Consider the following 19981-nt stretch of genomic DNA (forward strand, 5'->3'; position numbering starts at 1 on the left):
ACTGGGCTGCGCATTGTGGATGGAATTGAAAGACCACTTAAGTTGTATTGTGACAATAAGTCAGCTGTATTGTATTCCAACAACAATAGGAGCTCGACGAAGTCAAAACACATTGACATCAAGTTCCTTGTTGTAAAAGAAAGGGTACAAAGTGGACAGATTTGTATAGAACACTTAGGTACAAACTCCATGATCGCAGACCCCCTTACTAAGGGTTTGCCACCCAAGGTCTTTCACGAGCACACTGCTCGTATGGGTGTTTTAGATTATGAGGATATCTAGATTCAGTGGGAGTTTGTCTTTAGTGTGTTTTATTTGTTTCATGAAACATGTGTATTTGGATATTTTTCTGATCAGAAATTATGTTATTCAGTTTATTTCACTTTGTACATTTAAGCTAAAGTTTTGATCTCCATAAAGTAAAGTAGGACCAATTGAAAATTGACATGAATAGATCACCATGCATGTAATTTTCATACCACATTATCATGATTGATCTATGTCATTTGGCTATGTTGATATATGTGACCATTGATGGGTTTAGTTGTGATTGATACAACGAAAATCGCTTTGATCCTATGTTGATATAGTTAATGGACGAGATTGCACATGCCTATGGTTATGATGACAAAGTTATGAGCTCAATAAGGTTAACACATTTATATGTATACATATGTGACCCAGTGGGAGATTGTTAGAAATAATTGGGGTCACAACTGTATATATAAAATGTGTGTTGGGTCATCAAATAAATAAGTCAAATTTATGTGGTCTATTTTGGAATAAAGTTTATGACTTAAGGGCATGATTGTCATGATTTTAATATGTGGATACCAATTAGACAATTTCTATATTGATGAGGGGCCAAATAGAAATAGTCAAAAATATTGCCAACAGGTTTGTCTGTTGGTAATATAACGGGTAATGGTCCCCATTTTGCATTGTATCAGTATTTTTTCAGAGTTCTTGAATCCCCATCATCAAGAAAATAAGGTTTAAAAGGTTTTGATGCAAAATTGGAAGATCATACCAATCAAAGATCGATTCTATGGACTCCGGTACGCTTCCGCTATTCCTTAATTTTATTATTTGATTCTCTTGAATTAATTAGGGTTATATTAAGTTTTACAGTATTCCTAACAGAATCTTCTTCTCAAGGAGAAGTCATTGAGACTGTTTTAGAAGTGATGCCCCTCTAGCAGAGGCCAATCGTCGTGGACGATAAGGAGGAGGAGGATGAAGGCCTTGTGTTCCCTCAAGCAAAAAGGTCAGGCTCCTAACTGAGTGGGGACAACAAAAGAACAAGGGCTGAGGCTAAAGACAAGCTTCAGCAATCAAATGTTGCCACGAATCAGGCTTTGGAGTTTTTGAGACGAAGAGAAGCAAACACTAGGGAAACTGAGAGGCTAAATAAGCAGACCACACGCTCCAACAAGGAGGTTGTCAGTTCTCAGCCTCTACCACCAATAAAAATCAATGCTCCTTCCGCCCAGCTGCCAAGGGACAGAACCAGTCTTCCACCTCTTCCTCCTTCTAGGGTCATTCTGTCTGTCCGTCCTTCCTCGCTGTCAGAAGAAGAACATTTTCAGTTGGAGGTAGCTGACAAATTCTTTGTGAATAGATTCAACATGGAGTACGATGACATGAAGAAAATAGCTAATGTGCTTTCCACCAGGAAGAGTGCTGATTTCGTTGATGCTGCCAGATGGAATGAACCACTTCCTCCAATATTTGATTGTCAAGTGATTGCTGAAAGGATACGACCGAGAGTAGGTTCAGATCTCACATCCATTTGTAGCGAACTTATGGGACCAAAATGCTACAACTTGTAGCAGGTTAGGTTCTAATAAGTACACTACAATGACAAGTGGAGATCCAGCCTTCATGGCATTTTTTTTTGTGTATTTGTGTATATATGCGGTTTTTTTTTTTATGAATTACTCTTTTTAAAAATAAATATGTTTATATAAATTTAAGCTCTATATAAAATAATACCTTTTTTTCTTTCTAGAAACTTAAAGTTACAGACTAATTTCATTAACAATAGTCTTAAAAGTTGAATTACTGTGGTAGGTTCACCGATCTTTATTCCAATTGTGACTTCCAATTACTTTTTACTTGTATTTGACTTTATGTAATTTTTCTTTTATGCGGGTCTGATGGCGAAGAGGTGCTCTTCACTCGTGACTAAGCTGACCTACGATATATAAATCTTAAAGGTTGAGCGTATTAACTCAGACCAAAAAAAGAAAGAGGCGATTAAAGCTTTGAACGAGGGCAGAGCTCATGTTGATGCTTTATTCAAGCAAAGAGTTGAAGTTTCTCTTAATGTTGTTGTAACTAATTACAAAGCAGAAGCTAAAGTAGAGAAAAATCGTGCTGAGAAATATAAAAGGGTTTTACAACCAAGCAAACTCTTGCATTCCTACTTTGGAAGAGAAGGCAGATGCTGTGAAAAGGTGAAGGCATCATTCCTAATTTATATTTAACAAATTAAAATTATAAAATATTATTAAAATAATTAAATACTAACTAAATAAGGAGCATAATTAGAGCAATAATAATAAAAATAACTTTTTATTTTAACTTTCTAGTCATTTTAACTAAAAAAAACATAAAAGTACCATTAGAAATGATGTAAGGGATTATAAATGAAAAATGCTAATTATAACCTCTTATTACAATCTCTTAGTCAACCTCCACTTCTGAAATCACATGTCGAAATATTTTTTTTAATTTTTTTAATTCCGAATAGTTTACAGTACCGAAAACAGAGTTTTTGACATTCCAGTTTACCACGCATGTTTAAAAAACTTCAAACGTATTTTCGCTATTGTAAACTATTCGAAAATTTTAAAAATTTATAGGGATGATGTTCAGGGCCGGTCTTGAAATTTAGTAGGCCATAGAAGAAAAATTTATTTTGGACTCTTATTTAGAAAAAAAATGTACTATTTTTCAAAATAAAAAAAATGGTATAATTTTTAAAGGGAATTTTTTTTTTTTTGGACTTCTAGACTAGGTGGGCCCTAGACACAGGTCTAATCCGCCTATGCCCAAGGCCGGGCCTGATGATGTTATAAGCATAACGAACATCGCCTTGAAAAAAAAATTTAACACGTATTTTTGAACGTAAAAATTGATTAAGAAATTATAACAGAAGATTGATGGTAGGAGACTACGAGTAGCATTCCTCACTATAAATAAAGTTTAGGAACCACTAGACAGTCTAGACTGGCTGTCATTTCGTTGAAAGAAATTATCCCAAAGTTTTAAAAATACACTCGTTGCCTCCCTACAACAATTTTCCCTCTTTTTCTAAATAAAAACTAAATATGTTGCCAGGTTGGTGATCTACGTCCTTGGCTATCCACCAATAATATCATTTGTGCCCTACTGCACTTTCCCCAAACCCCTTTGTATAAATACGCACACACTGTCTTCTTCCAGAACACTCACTTTCACTTCAATACGTCTCTTTCGCCTTTCTTCTTGCTCGATCACATTTCCTAGGGTTTACTTGTATTTTGATCCACACCAGCAAAACCCTAAAGATGAGTACGGCCGCTACAACCAAAGGAGGCAGAGGCAAGCCAAAGTCCTCCAAATCTGTCTCCAGGTCTTCCAAGGCCGGTCTCCAATTTCCCGTCGGCCGAATCGCCCGATTCCTTAAGAACGGAAAGTATGCCGAGAGAGTCGGTGCCGGTGCTCCAGTCTACCTTTCCGCCGTTCTTGAGTATCTTGCCGCTGAGGTTGGTATTTCACTCTTGATCGATTTTGTTCTCTGATTTGTTTTCATTCCTTTTAATCGGTTACTTCCGATTTGGTCTTTATTTATTGTTATTATTATTGTGTATGGATTCTATCGTTTTCTTATTCACCTAGGTTTAGAGATGATGTTCTGTGAACTCGGATTGATGGTAAATAATTTTGGAAATGGATTCTCAATATACAAATGGGGATTGATTTGCTTCCATTTTTATTGTTCGCAAAGTATTTGCATTGATTGGCTTATGATCAACACTGTTCATTAAGGAGTATAAGATTGGAGTATAAGATCAACACTGTTTATTTATTTATTTTTTAAAAAATTATTCTCAGGTTTTGGAGCTAGCTGGAAACGCTGCAAGAGACAACAAGAAGAATCGTATCGTGCCAAGACATATACAACTCGCAGTGAGAAATGACGAGGAGTTGAGCAAGCTTTTGGGGACTGTTACAATTGCTAATGGCGGTGTTTTGCCAAACATTCACCAAACTCTCTTGCCTAAGAAAGTTGGGAAAGGAAAGGGTGAATTTGGTTCTGCATCACAAGAGTTTTAGGGTTTGAGGTCTTTGTATGGTCTTACTTAGGACATGGGCATAAATTGTTGTTTTTGAGGATAAAGTCCTGTTTAAGATGGCTCGTTTTGACCTTCTTGGAATCATGTAAACCCAAATTCTGGGCAAATTTTTTTTAATGGTTTGAATATAGAACAAATATATCATTTTCGTCTCATTTTTTTTTTTTGATGGTTTTGTCATTTGGCTTTGAATCTTTTATGTGTTGGTCAAATTTTTGATTCTCCCTAAAAGAAAAAGGTAAATTCAGACTTAAACTTGAACAAATTATTAAGGTGCAATGGTCTATCGATGGTGGTCATACTCTTTCAAATCAGGTTTAGATTTAGTAGTGGCTACTTTGTTGAGCATGATCAGGATCATAATTGTAGGAAAATATTTTGTGCACGCCCAAGAGTATAGGTATTGTAATAATAGCTGTATATGTTTGTTGAGACATATATCAAATGAGCTATCTCTTTAATTTTTCAGCTTCAACTGCAGTCCATCTCTACATATAACTGTTGTAAATATTTTTTAATACTATTATATTACCTTGAAATTGTATTATACTGAAATGGATTGTTTGTTAAATTTTAATTTAAACTAAAATATGGTATATTTAGGTGTCCATAAAAATTATTAACAGTGTTACATAAAAATATTGCAAGGAATATAATTTAATGTAATACTATATCAATATAATACGATGTAAAATGGCTTACCAAATAAGCCATAAATCACTATGTCTATGTATGTAAAAATATATATATATATTTTTTTTAATAAAAGTGTAAAAATATAATTTTTAAATATAGTAGTTTATAAATTTATTTATGTAAAATTTTTAATTTTATTTTAATTTACAATATACATTTAAATATTATATTTATTTAAAAATTAATTTTATTATGGTATTAAAAGTTGTTTATTGTTATTATATTTTTATTTTTTTTGTTGTTTTAATTTGTAGTGTAATTTTATTTAATTATAATTTTTTTATTAGAATATAATTTGTTTAGTTTAATTATGTTCATTAGATAGGTGTAGTGTAATATAAAAGTAAAAAGTGTGAGTTTAATAAAGAAAATTTGGTTTCAGATTTTTGATTTAAATATTTTTAAAGATAGAAGAAAAATGGACTCACCAGTGTTTTTCTTCCATGAGTTTTTCATTTTTCAGACCGTAGTTGACATGTGTCTTTAGTAATATTTTTTTTCGCAAAGTAGGAGTCTTCAGTACTTTTTTTAATAAGAATTCATTAATTTAGAAAACATTATAAAGGATTTGGCGAGTTATTCTGTAACACATGACTTGTACAAAGAGGATTAGCCTCAATCTACATGGCACTAACTTTGTTATGCAAAGTTTCGTTAGCTAATACATGAGCAACTTGGTTAGATTTTCTATAAATAAAATTCCTCGAACAACTCTTTCATTCTTCATCAAGTGCTTAATGTGACATATTAAACCTTCAACATCCTAGCGCCCTCCATCTCTCTAAATTAAGTTGACAGCTTGAAGACAATTAGTCTCAACCCAAAAACATTGACAGTTTCTTTGTATTTCAGTTTGAATCCCAACTGCAATAATATGTAATTCCACTTACAATTGTGTCATTTCCCTAGCTAGAAAGGTTGCGACAGCATACTGGACTTGGCCCCTGTGGTCACTCACCACCATACTTACACTAGCCTCTCCTTTACCCGCTTTAACACTGACATCAACATTCAGCTTCAATAAGTCAGCCTCCGGTGGTTTCCAAGTCAGCTTCAACATTCGCTTCTTTGGCCGTGATTTGGCTAACTCTATAATCTGACAAGAAACGACAGTACCAATCAACAACTTCCCCAACTGGTAGTTGATGTCCCCCATGAGCAATGCAATTACGAATGTACCATAAATCCCACGATAAGACCACAAAAAATCTCAAACTCTTCCCGCTACCATGCCCAAGAAATTCGCATACTAGACTTAGCCCCTATGGTCACGCACCACCATACTTACACTAGCCTTTCCTTTACCCACTTTAACCTCGACATCAACATTCAACTTTAATATGCTAGTCTCCGGTGGTTTCTAAGTAGTAGGCTCCCGCTCATTTCCTTATCTGGTTGTGATTTGGCTACCTCTATAACCTGTCAACAAACGATATCACTAATCAATAACTTTTCCAATTGGTGGTTGATGTCCCCCAATGAGTAACACTATTACAAATATAACATAAATCCCATGATAAGACCAAAAAAAACTCAAACTCTTCCCGCTTCCATGCTCAAGAAATTCTCATGAGAAAGGACAGTACATCTTGTTGGAATATGTTTTACCAGTATCTAGATTTACTACCATGTATGTTATTTAACATCTTAAATATGAATTTCTAAAACAATATAAATAAACACATATAAAGTTTCAGAAACCTTACAGTGGGTGTAGCGGAATAATAATGGCTCCTTCCACTCAGATTTCTAACCCTTGTATCCTGTCTGTAGTAGAGTATCACCAAGATCTGAGCCCGAATCTCCTTCTCATGAGTCTAGATTTTTCACAGCCTTACACCCTATGATTGAGTACCACTTGGTATCTTGACAGTTGTCAAAAGAGATTTTGGCAAATGTATGATCATCTTGAACTTCCAATATTTTCACTTTCCAACCTAAAATCGTCTTCCCCGTGTGTCCAAAAACTATTTTAAAGAAATTCACATTAATATATCTCCAAGAAATGACTCTTCCGACCAAAGTTTTTTCACTGAACTGCATAGCCTCCCCCTCATCAACTTCCCAATCTTCCTCATTCTCCACCACCAATTTGTTAATCATATTTACTATATCATTTACTGCATCCCTACTATCCATGAGAGCCAGTACACAAATAACCACAATCCCAATCATTCAACAAGAGTCCTCTAGATCATAGAGAGAAAACTTGGTCGTTTAGACCATAGTACATGTAGTATCTTCAAGTAGTCTTTAATAAATTATTTAAATTTGTATCTTTAGTACTTAAAAGGCCATGTCTACACTGTTTTTAAAAATAGATCAACTGAGATAAGAAGGTGTAAAATTTTGGTTTTGAGTAAAGTGTTTTAAATATATAATTACAATATTCTAGTCACAAATGCCATGTTGGGGATGTAGCTCAAATGGTAGAGCGCTCGCTTTGCATGCGAGAGGTACAGGGTTCGATACCCTGCATCTCCACTTTTTTATATTCATATTTTTTCTGTTATTATCCAAAGCTTGCCCGCCAAACTCAGTAGTGGATTAGTTTTGAGGACAATGGCGGTTCCACTGTTCAATCTAGCTCCCAACCTCTCAGTTTCAAGGCTCTGCTTTGGTTCGATCAATTTCTAATTCAACTTTTCACTTCCACTGCATTTTTTTTTTTATTTATTGCTATGATTTCATCAGCTGCGTTAAAACCTTCAACTCACTCCTCAGGAACCATGACTTTGGGCGAGCAGAACACTTTATCCGACTCTTTTCGTCTCCTCGACCAAGCTTTCAACGCCGGAGTTAACTTCTTCGATTCTGCCGAAATGTATTTATTCACATCTTACTTACTATTCATTCATCTTTGTATTATATGGGGTTCGATGATTTCAGGTACCCAGTTCCTCAGCGAGCCGAAACTCATGGAAGGAGCGAAGAGTATCTTGGCCGTTGGATTCGGGATAGGAAGATTTCACGTGATCGAATCTTCTTAGCCACTAAGGTATGCTCTTTCCGCCACTCTTATTTTTTCAGTCTGTACTCAACTCCAAACCGTTGGGAGTTGGGACGGTGAGAATTTGGGAGCTCTTAGATTCTAAATCTTTTTGCAGTGTGTTTGTTTTGTATAACCTAGAATATGTAATTGTAGGTTGCTGGACCATCTGGGCAGATGACTTGGATTCGAGGTGGACCGTTGTGCTTGGATGCTACAAATATCACTGAAGCCATTGACAACAGGTACTAGCATATACATATTATGCGAACTATTCTATTCTCTGGTTGTTTTATAGTGGTTTAAGCTCATATCGATCATGGAAATGTATAGTTGTTAGTGTAGTATGTACAACTTTTGTTCAAATAATTGAGCTATTCTTGTTATTACCAGTTCCCATCAAGCATGCACAAACCTTCTGTTCACACGTGGGCATTTGATCTTTACCTTCTTTCTTTCTTTTTTTCTTTTTTTGGAGAAAAGATATGGACATTTGATGAATTTTATTTATTTGGTTGGATGCAGTTTGTTAAGACTCCGGACAGACTACATTGATCTTTATCAGATTCACTGGCCTGATCGGTTTGTATGTAGGCCCACCCTTTTATTTGAATTAGGGATGGAAGCTTTGTGCCTTATACTAAAGAGATCATTTTGATTTGTGCTTCTTGGCCGTGGATAACACTTAAGTTTCTTTTTTAACTAGTTATGTTCCCATGTTTGGAGAAACTGAGTATGACCCAACCCGTCAGTTTTGTTCGATTAGTATTGAAGAACAACTCGGTGCACTTGGCAGAGCCATTGTTGAGGGAAAGGTAAATTTGATATTATGGTTTGTGCCTTACCATTTTAGGTCATGTCAATTTCAACTAAGGAAGAATGTTATGTTTGCAGATCAGATATGTTGGTCTCAGCAATGAAACACCATATGGGGTTATGAAGTTTGCTCAGGCAGCTCAAAGAGATCCTTGCCTTCCAAAAATCATATCTTTACAGGTTTTCTTAAGCATTCTAGTTCAGAACTCTGAGGGTTTTTTCCTTCTCACTCTACAGCTTAGTAGCTTTAGTTTTGGGCTGATGCAGTGGTTTTTGTTTGTGATAGAACTCATACAGCTTGCTCTGCCGAACTTTTGATTCTGGACTTGCTGAATGTTGTCACCACGAAAGGTATTTGACGATTTTATATCATTTTCCAGGTCTTAATTTTGATAGAAGCAGAAATATTATTTCTGTAATTACATGGTAGAGGTGCCAATGGAACTTTTTGCTAACACACACACACATAGATATATATCAACAACAAAAGGCGAGTCAGATTCTGAAATGTGGATATCTAAAAAGTTCTGATGTTTGGGATAAAATTATAATCAATAGCTTGAGCTAGATAAATTAGAAAATCAATGGAACTTTGAGGAATGTTTCTATATCCTGTGCGGATTTGGGTTAAACTTGACTTTATTTCCAACATGAATGCTTTCAACTGTGTTAACTATTCTATGCTTAGCTCCACATTCTAATTTGATTGTACAACGTTTTTGTTGAAGTACCGTTCAGGTATTTCGTCCAGTGATAACTAATGTTCATTTGTTGTGTGTTTTCAGGATTGCCTTATTGGCCTACAGCCCACTTGCAATGGGTATACTCTCTGGGAAGTACTTCTCGCCTGATGCAAGTCCAGGAGATGCTCGGTTGAATATTTTTAGAGGTCTTTTATTAGATTGTTTGGTTAATCATTAGATATGTGGAAAACTAGTCTGTTGCTGACGTCTCAGTTTTGTGATCTTCTTTATCTTGCAGGAAGGTATTCAGAAGGGGAATCTAGATATAATCTATCCAACAAATCCATGGAAGCAGCTACTATGGTAGGGTGGATTCTTTTGAGTTTTGGTTTGTGCATATTAGATCTCCATGCCATTAGAACCAAATCAAAGAACAGAGCTGAAACAAAGAGAAAGGAAGAGAGAAAGAACTGTAGAAAGAATGGAGAAGAAAAGACAATCTCATTGATCAAAGATTGTTACAGACTATTTATACAGAAAGAGAAATTAAACAATCTGTTATAACAGAAAACCAGAAATCAAGCTAACAGCCAAACAACAATAACAAACTTTATAACAAACTAACTAACTCTCAACAGTGGCCTTAACATCTCCCCTCAAACTCATAATTGAAAGGTTTTCAATTTTGAGTTTGCTTCTGAATGTTGAGAATCGTTGACTAGAAATGGCTTTGGTTAAGCCATCTGCAAGTTGATCAATGGCAGCAACATGCTTGACACTTAGCATTTTGTTCATCACTTTCTCTCTCACAAAGTATAGGTCAAGTTCTATATGCTTTGTCCTAGCATGTAGAACCGGGTTCTGTGTGAGCATTATAGTGCTAAGATTATCACACCAAACAGTAGGAGGCTGAGAAAGCTGAATGTTAAGTTCTGAAAATAGGTAGTGAAGCCAAGTAAGTTCAGCAGTAACATTGGCGACACTTCGATATTCAGCCTCCGTACTTGACCGAGAAATAGTCTGTTGCTTTTTACTCTTCCATGCAATCAAGTTTGAGCCAAAAAAGATAGCATAACCCGAAGTCGACTTCCTGTCATCTGGATCTGATGCCCAATCAGCATCGGGTAAGCAACCAAATCATAGGATTCAGGTCTAGTAAAATGAAGGCCATGACTCAGTGTACCACTCACATACCTAAGTATCCTCTTCACAGCTTGCCAATGTGTAGATAGAGGATTTTGCATAAACTGACACACCTTGTTCACACTAAAGGACAACTCCGGTCTAGTAATTGTAAGGTATTGTAAAGCACCTACAATCGACCTATACATCTGAACATCATCAAGAGGTTCCCCCTCATGAGCTGACAAGCGCAAAGCCACTTATCATGTGAGTTGGAGAGGGCTTGGACCCGAACATTTGAGCTTTGATCAACAAGTCTTTGGCATACTTAGTTTGACAAAGATGAAGGCCACAATCTGTGTAGTTCACCTCAATTCCCAGAAAGTACCTAAGTGGACCAAGGTCTTTAAGGGAAAATTGAGTATTGAGTGTGGCAATCAACTTAGTTACAGTAGCCTCATCACTCCCTGTTACTAAAATATCATCAACATACACTAAAACTAGTGTTGTGGATTGAGAGGACTGATTAATGAACAGTGAGTGATCAGACTTTGAAGAGATGAAGCCAAGGGAAATTAGGCTATGTTGTAACTTGTCAAACCAAGCTCTAGGTGCTTGTTTGAGTCCATATAAAGCCTTGTTTAGTTTGCACACTAAGTGCTTCGACCAGTGAATTTCAAAGCCTCGTGGTCGAGTCATGTAAACTTCCTCGCAAATCACCATTTAGAAATGCATTGTCTGACATCGAGTTGTCTCACGTACGTACCAAATTTCGAGAGAGCAAGAGTTAGTACAACTCTTATTGTAAATCGGCTTAACAACAGACCGAATGTTTCAGTTGAAGTCAAAACCTCGCTTTGGCGATGAAACCCTTTTGCAACCAATCTAGCTTTGTACTTCAGAACACTACCATCTGGATTTTCCTTTTTCTTGTAGACCCATTTGCATCCTATGGCTTGTCTCCCTTCGTAGTTTCACAAGAATCCGTGTTTTATTTCTTGCAAAGAGCAAGAATTTCATCACCCATTGCATTATTCCAATGCTCCCGTCAAGAGCTTCCTTAAGTGATGTCAGTTCTCTTAAAGCCATGAATGCTTGGGTTTAAACACTCCCAAATTTTTAGATCGAGTCATCATCCTATGAGCATTATTTTTGCCAGGGGCATTTAAGCAGCCAGATAGAAGAGGTAAGGCTGCTGGAGATGAGAATGCAGGTGCAGGCCTGGTGTCTGGTAAAACAGAACCTCTTTGTAGTGAAGAATCAGCATCTGGTGTGATAGTATCTGATGCACCAGCATCTGGTGTACCAGTACCCGATGCACCAGCATCTGGTGTGCCAACAGCAGCAGTATGAGGTATTGATTCATGATGAGCAACAGCAGGGTCAATCGAGGAATTTACTGCAGACACTTCATTAATATTACAAGCAGTACCAGCATCATCAGAATTTGATGATTCACCTGCAACATTTCCTGGAAGACAAGTGTCAGCAGTATTTTCACAACTAATAGGACTAGGTGCAGTGTTGTCAAATAAAGCAGAATGGTCAACATGAGCAGGGAAACCTGAGATGTGAGCATTTGAGTTTAAACCTGGTTGTAGTAAGTCACCACTGGTGTAAACAGGTTTGGAGTGAGGGCAAACAGGTATTATAGCAGACACAAGGGAATGAATTTCAGTGGTTTTTGCAGCAGTATTTTGGCTGTGAATTTGTTCATATGGAAAGGAAAATTCATCAAAAACCACATCTCTTGAGATGTACAGCCGACCCTTTGAATCTAGACACTTGTAACCTTTATGGTTAAGGCTATAACCCATAAATGTGCATGGAGCAGACCTAAACTCAAGCTTATGCTTGTTGTAAGGCCTGATATTGGGATAGCACTTGCACCCAAAGGTTCTAAAAATTGTGTAATCAGGCTGTGTGTGAAACAAGGTTTCCAATGGTGATTTGTTATGTAATAAGGGAGTAGGAAGTCTATTATGAATGTAGACAGCAGCCCTAAAAGCCTCATCCCAGAATTTTAAAGGTAATGATGCTTGAGCAAGAAGAGCAAGGCCATTTTCAACAATGTGCCTATGCTTTCTTTCAGCAAGACCATTTTGTTGATGAGTGGTAGGACAAGGATGTCTATGGTGGATCCCATTGTCAGCAAGAAAAGATGTAAAGGACCTATATTCACCCCCCCAATCTGTTTGTAAAGTTTTAATAGATTTGCCTAATCAGAATTCAGCCTTTCCACTTTAAAGTGTTGAAAGGTTTTCAAGGCATCCGATTTATTTTTCAAGAGATACAACCAAGTAAACCTTGAATAAGCATCCACAAAATGGATATAGTATTTATATCCATTAAAGGAAGTAGTGTGAGAAGGACCCCACAGATCCGAGACCACTAATTGAAGTGGCTCAGAAATAATAGTAGTAGATGCTTTGGGAAATGGAAATTTGTGAATCTTTCCAAGGCAACAAGCTGAACAAACAGAAAATTGAGAATCTTTATTAAGAATAGGGACATTACAAGACTTAAGAACAGTTTGAACAATCTTTTCAGAGGGGTGTCCTAGTCTATCAGTGCCACAAAGTAAAATTGTTTTCAACATTGGCATTACATTTGAAACAATTTGACACAGTGACAGAGGAGTTATTTAGAAAGGGGCCTATGAATGTACACTTAGACTTGGACGATCGGTAGTCCCTACCGCCGCCGGCTCGAGAGTGAACTCGGCCGACCGTAGTGAGTGGTCTTGGCTTGGTCGTGATCGAGTAGAGATGGGACCTATTCGGGATTGGTCAAAAGCATATGTGCCATTCCCGTGTCTCCCCACGCAAAGTGGTACGACTCACTTCCTCCTTAACATAACAAACACGCATGAAATTCAAAATAGACATTGTTATCCTTAGAGAACTTAGCAACACTAATGAGATTTTTTGTAATTTCGTGCACATGAAGAAGGTTATTTAGAACAAGAGAGTGAGAAGAATGCTCAGGAATAAATTAAGATTGAACAATATGCTTTATTGACAAACCTGTACCATCTCCTACATACATTTGATCTTGTCCACCATAGTCATAAGAATTTGCAAGGTTCTCGAACTCGAGGAGTGCAAAGGATTAGGCTGCCCCCGAGTCCGATACCAATTTGCATCTTCTCGTGTTGCCGTTTGTAGCAATATTTGCTTCGTGGGTAAATGTGTCCGCATCGAAGCATCGTTACCCGAAGTAGCACTTACGTAGAACTCCGAAAAGGACTTATCAAAGCGATGTGGCTAGCCGTGTGCCGTATGACCAAATCGCAAGCACAATTGACATTGAACTTTATTGTTCACATTCATTCCGTACCCGCCCCTCGATTCTCGGGAAAAATTACCTCTACCACGAATCTCCGAATTCGTAAGCAAAGTTAGATTCAATTCGCACGATTGAAACTTCTCGTTACCGAGAAAATTTCCAAATTGACTACTCCATTGGACTCGAAAATTTCCACGCCCATATTGTTGTTTCGAATCGTCTCCATGCGACATTAGCCTCGATCAACGAATCTCGATCATCGCTGATGAGATTAGCACTCATATCCACTTCCTTCCCCGATTTTTCGATTTCTCCGGACTCGAAGCCAAAAGCAAAGCTTCGATCTCTCCTACAGAGTACTGTTCAACTCTAGTGTTAGTAGAGATAACGAAAGTATCGTACTCGCTCGGAAGACCTTTGAAAATAGCTGCGACATGATCACGATCACTTAAGGTTTCTCCCACGGAGGCGAGAAGGTCGACATGCTGTTTCACTTTCAGTAGATAATCGTTGAGGCTTAGTGTCCCTTTTCGAGGTTCAAGTTTCGTGCGAAACTCCGTACTTTTGAAGACACTTGCAGCGTGAAATGTTTCTCCAAGGTGTTCCAAGATCCGGTTGCCGAGTTGCAACCTACCATCCTCGTGAGAAGACCTTCTGTCACTTCGATGATAAGAGCCACGAAACTAATAGCTGGTCCTGCACTTCCCAGTCGAAGAAGACTCGACCGACTCGTTTTCGAGTACGATCATCATCGAGGCAACCTGGTGGTGGTGGTTCCGATGAACTTTCGCAGTCGATTTCCTCTAATGGCGGCAAGAAGAACTTGCTGTTTCCACAAAGCAAGAAATTGTGGGTCATCGAGACGAATCGAGATGCTATGATCAAGTGCACATGGTTCCCGATCGTGAGATCCTCTGTTCTGAGAAGCTTGAGTGTTTGTGACTGTTGCGCCATTGTTGGTGATACCTGCAGGTCCAACCGTAGCCATGTTTGCATTGAGCGGAGGCCATTGCTCTGATACCATATTAGATCTCCATGCCATTAGAACCAAATCAAAGAACAGAGCTGAAACAAAGAGAAAGGAAGAGAGAAAGAACTGTAGAAAGAATGGAGAAGAAAAGACAATCTCATTGATCAAAGATTGTTACAGACTATTTATACAGAAAGAGAAATTAAACAATCTGTTATAACAAACCGTAAATCGTAAATCAACCCAAACAACAATAACAAACTTTATAACAAACTAACTAACTCTCAACAGTGGCCTTAACAGTGCATATAGATAAATGATTATTAATGGTCAATCATAGAGTAGTTTCTACAACTAGGTGTAATCAATATGTAACGTGGTAGTCTATTTTGCAATTATTTTCATGTGTTAGTGTTCAGGGGTATTATTTTCTCAATAATGCGAGTAGTGTTGTTTTGTTTAAAAATATGTTAGTGTTCAGGGTTTCTTTCAAGGAACACCATATCTTTGTGCAATACATATGCATGGAAGTATGGCAACCAACTGTTGGAAATTCCCCATCACTGTCTACAATTACTGAAAAGTTTGATTTGGGGAACTTAGTTTGGTGGAAGAAATGAAACTTGGTGATCAAAGTACTTGAATGTACTGCTTGAAAATGAAATTGTTAAAATGTTAAGGTCAAACTGTAATGGCTGGAAATATAAGGCCCTACTTGAACATAAACTATTGAAAAATAAAATGTGGGAAACATAAAGACAGGTATTCAAAGTGTTGGAAAATAAGTAGCATAAGAAATAGGTATTAGAAGATTTCATTAATGCAGTTCTTTACTACAATTTAGGTTTTTAAATTTCTGAGAACATAAAAATAAGAAGGGGCTTTATAGCTCTATACTTGCTAAACCAATCTTGATCATAAACATAGAGTACAAGGGATAACATTTAGAATTAATGCACCTAGAAGAGAAGAAAGATTAAGACTTGGATTGTAGAAACAATGATGTGCTGTGAGATTGATAGTTTAATTGGATGTGGAAGATTCTAATTTCAAGATGTGATATGATATAATGTGATTGTACTTGTGAATATTAAAGATGGTCAAAGCTATTTATTGTATTGGCATGAAAATTTTTGGGTGAAAAAGAAATTACAAAGTTGCTTTTGTATTTCGTTCTGTATGAGCAGAGTCTTGAATTGTTAATGAGGTGATGACTACGTATGAGTTGGGAATATGTATAATTTTTAAACTTTGTAATGATAACAGAAGTAAAGAAAATGAAGGAGAATATGGTTGCAGTAATATTTTAAGAAAAACCAGAACAATTGAATGAAAAGAAAAAATATAATGACCCCAAGAAAAATTGTGGGGTATACGTGTATGGTCTGATTTTTGTGTATCTCTTCTGAATTGTCCATTTTGGTGTGGAAGACATCTATTCATAAGTGTTTGGTTTCCGCTCCATTAAGTATCGTTTTGTTACCTTTCTAATGTTTTCTAGTAACGGAGTGCTTTTAGAAGTCCAGTGGAGTTTCTTTAAGGTGGTTGGCTTGGCACATTGTATTGTTAGTATATACCCTAGACAAGTGACAGTGACAGTTTAAGGTGGTTGCAGATTTTAACAACTACACATTCATTTCTTTAACTAGCTTCTTTTTAATTCTAGTATCTTTCTAAAGGTATAAATGAACTTTGATACCAAATCAACATATGACTACAAAAAACTGGCAATGAAAACATCCAGAGTGTTGTTCAGACGAAATCTTTCATTCGAAAAATGTGGTTTCCTTGTTGATATCATGTCCTAATCGTTTCAAATGCTCTCTTTTCGTATTATTTCCACTAATATTTGTATTCTGACTGTGTTTCACAGGAGTACCTTGGTACTGCTAAAAGATTTGGTCTTAATCCAGTATCTCTTGCAATTGGTTCGATTTCTCTCTATACTCAATACACTGTTTTTGGCATTTTTCTTTTAATTGTAACTGATAAATTTTATTACAGAAAATCCATCACTAAACAATATTTCTCGCGACTTTATTTTTGATGTTGCAGCTTTTGTCTTAAGACACCCTCTTGTTGCTAGTGTCATTTTTGGAGCTACTAAGTCATGGCAGCTTGAAGAGATTCTAAATGCATGCCAGGTTGAGCTCACAAATGAAATAATTGATGACATAAACAAAACTCATAAAAGATTCCCTAATCCCTGCCCCTAGTCTATATTCATGCTGCTCCACTGATTTGCTAGGTAGAGTTAAAAAAACTAATTTATGTTATCTTGCTTTGTAAATCTTGAGAATTGAGATGAAAACACTCGTGTTTCCTTTTGGAAAAGAAAAAATGTTTGCCTCTAGGGATTTTTTTTATACCTCAATGGACGTTTGGTATGAAGGTTAAATTTGATGGGAACGTTAAATTTAACTCATGTTTGGTAAATTAAATTTTAATGACTAAGGGGATTGTGTTCCCAAGTGTGTCCCACTTTTTAAATTAAAATGATGCCAATCCTTTAATCTAAGCTCTCTTTAATTCTATCCTTTCCAAATTAAACTCACATAACAAACACTCACCAAGAGTAAACTCATTGGGATACACTTTATGAGGGAAAAGAGTGCCCATGATAAATTGATTAACAAATGTCCTCCTGGATTACATCGTGAATACATTAGCCATGCCACAAACATAATCAGTTGACTATCTTAGGACAAAAACTAAAAGATATACTACTAAAAGAACTACAATAAGCAAGAATATTCCTAATAACATATCCTAGATAAGACTGATCGATAATATAATTGTTGATAGCACGAACTACATTGGCACAATTAGATTCAATGATCACTGCATGATAACCAAGCCTACAACACATTATTATAATTGTTTAAATTTATTTTACTAGGATCTAAGATGCTATGTATGTTTAATTATTAACATAATAATTTAACATTCTAAAATATGATTTGTTAAACGATGAAATAAACACGTAAAAGTTTTGGATCTTTATGTTTACACGAAAATGAATCCTGATGATGTGGACATCAATATTTAACACATGACAAAAAGGAAAACGTTCATGGAGTTAAGTGTCCCAAGTCATAGCAGTCAACTCTTGGAAGGGTTCTTAGCCCTATGCTTAGGTTGACTTCGGGGGCTCCAAAATGGGTATTTGGAACCGCCAAAGTGTTTCCAAGTCACCATCCTTCAGTATTTTGAACCAACAAGTCAAGAAGACTCCAAGTCTGAAGCCTGAGAACTGAAAAAATGTCGAATCAGCATCCCGAAAGCCAACCCGAGCACTTAGGGTTTCACCCAGTGCCCAAACATCCTGAGCTAGGGTTTCAGTTTTTAGGTATTTCTTAGTACAAATTGCTCAAATCTTGCACTTAGGCATGAATAAGACCTGTCACAAACACAATAGAGGCACCGAGATTAGAATTAGAACACTTCCTGTTTGAGGAATCCGGTGCCCAGGTCAACCTGGTGATGCACTCAGCACCCAGGTTGGCATGTTGCAACCTGGGGCGCTTCTAACCACTTTTTTTTTGAAGATGTTCCCAAGTAGGGCTGAGCATTGGTCGGTTTGGTCGGTTTTTTTTTTATTAAAAAATCCAAATTTCAGTTTTCGGTCTGGATTGGTGTAATCGGCAAGCCAGGCCAATATAGGAAATCACACTTAGAAACCAGGCCAATGTAAACGCGGTTTGGTCGGTTGGCTAAAGCCAGATTTTTTTTTTTTTGTAAAATATTATCAAATTTAAAGGAAAGTTAGAATCTATTTTTTAGCTTATTTCTTCTTGCTGATTTCTTATACTTTAGTACTTTAGTATATGCAAAATTGAAAGAATGTATGAGAAAAGAGAAAATTTTGTATGAATATGAGAAAGATAGAGAAAGATAATGAATATTGAAAAAAGCAGCCCCTCACTGTAATTAATTCATGGAATGGAGGCTTTGAGATTTTTGAAGATTTAATCAATTACTGTAATTTATGATACTGAGAAGAGATATAATTAGTTCCTTAATAACTTTAGCCTTTTAAATGAAAAATTAACAGAGATAGAAAAAGAGAGTTACTAAGCGAGAGAGACGAAGAGAGCAGTGTTGGAGTTGGAGAATATATATATGTATACCTAAACTATTTTTATACGTAAACTATTTTTTTATTTATTAATATTAATATAATAATAATATAACTTTTATATATATATACATAAACTTAACTTAAATAGTATACATATATAAATTTATTTATATTTTTTATAAATTCAGTCGGTTTCGGTTTTTTCGGTCGGTTTGCTACCGAAATAAAAACCGACCATTTAAAGGCGATTTTAACCGTTAACGGTTTTTTCGGTTTTTGGTTTAAACGGTTTCGGTTTTAACGGTGTTCGGTAGGTCGGTTTGAACAGTTTGAACGGTTTTCTAGATTTTTTGCTCAGCCCTATTCCCAAGTATTTTCTTCATTTTTATCCAAAATCAGGAACCAAGTGCTTTCGAGAAAGAAACGGATCGACCTAAAGGCCAAAACTGGGATCCATTGCCCAAGTTGACTTGGTGCTAGGTCTGAGTGCCCAGGTTGACATATTATCAACCTAGGCCATTTCCAATGACAACTCTGACAAAGTCTTCGGAGCATATTCTCCGTTTTCACCAACAATTGATGTGAGCATTTTCGGGGGTCAAACTGAGTCATCTGGTGGTCAAAACTAGGACTCAGCGCCCATGTTGACCTGGTGCCTGGTCCCAACGCCCAGGTTGACGTTTTGTCAACCTAGGTCTGTTTTAAGTACTTTTTCGAGAAGTGTCCTGAACATTTTTATGTTTTCATAAATAACGAAGATACAAGTGTTCTCGGGAAGCAAATAAGATCATTTGAGGGCCAAACATGGCCCCAACACCCACGCTGCCCAGTTTGATGTACAACCTGGTTCGCATGTTCCGCTCTTCAAATGCAAATTTTGCTCCATACATTTTTCTTATCTCGGTCCAAAATGGGGTAGGAGACCTCGTTCCCAATCTCGAATGCCATAGAAGTAACAATATAAGCCTCGGGAAACTCTCTGAAGAGAAACTA

At 36.6% G+C, this 19981-nt stretch overlaps 2 protein-coding genes and 1 non-coding gene across 4 annotated transcripts; all 3 read left to right on the forward strand.

Moving 5' to 3' along the window:
* Nucleotides 1-3269: 3269 nt before the first annotated feature.
* LOC115702759 (histone H2AX) lies at nt 3270-4498 on the forward strand. Its single transcript, XM_030630197.2, has 2 exons — nt 3270-3752; nt 4102-4498. The coding sequence occupies exons 1-2, from the start codon at nt 3555-3557 to the stop codon at nt 4321-4323; spliced, it is 420 nt and encodes a 139-aa protein (XP_030486057.1). The 5' UTR covers nt 3270-3554; the 3' UTR covers nt 4324-4498.
* Nucleotides 4499-7450: 2952 nt separating this feature from the next.
* Nucleotides 7451-7523, forward strand: TRNAA-UGC (transfer RNA alanine (anticodon UGC)). The gene has a single exon. It is a non-coding gene; the product is annotated as a tRNA-Ala (tRNA).
* On the forward strand, nt 7463-17273 carry LOC115704577 (uncharacterized). Of its 2 annotated transcripts, XM_030631781.2 has the most exons (12): nt 7471-7659; nt 7764-7863; nt 7929-8037; nt 8185-8273; nt 8554-8610; nt 8735-8843; nt 8923-9024; nt 9131-9195; nt 9630-9733; nt 9826-9890; nt 16781-16835; nt 16963-17273. In XM_030631781.2, exons 1-12 carry the CDS (start codon nt 7602-7604, stop codon nt 17121-17123), a joined length of 1074 nt encoding a protein of 357 aa, XP_030487641.2. In that variant the 5' UTR covers nt 7471-7601; the 3' UTR covers nt 17124-17273. The 2 variants fall into 2 exon arrangements, with proteins under 2 accessions (XP_060961632.1, XP_030487641.2); XM_061105649.1 differs by lacking the exons at nt 16781-16835; nt 16963-17273 and adding an exon at nt 15210-16774 and having other exon boundaries at nt 7463-7659; nt 9826-9919.
* The last annotated feature ends 2708 nt before the right edge of the window (nt 17274-19981 follow it).

This window comes from Cannabis sativa, chromosome X (genome assembly GCF_029168945.1).
Source record: "Cannabis sativa cultivar Pink pepper isolate KNU-18-1 chromosome X, ASM2916894v1, whole genome shotgun sequence".
Taxonomy (NCBI): Eukaryota; Viridiplantae; Streptophyta; class Magnoliopsida; order Rosales; family Cannabaceae; genus Cannabis; species Cannabis sativa.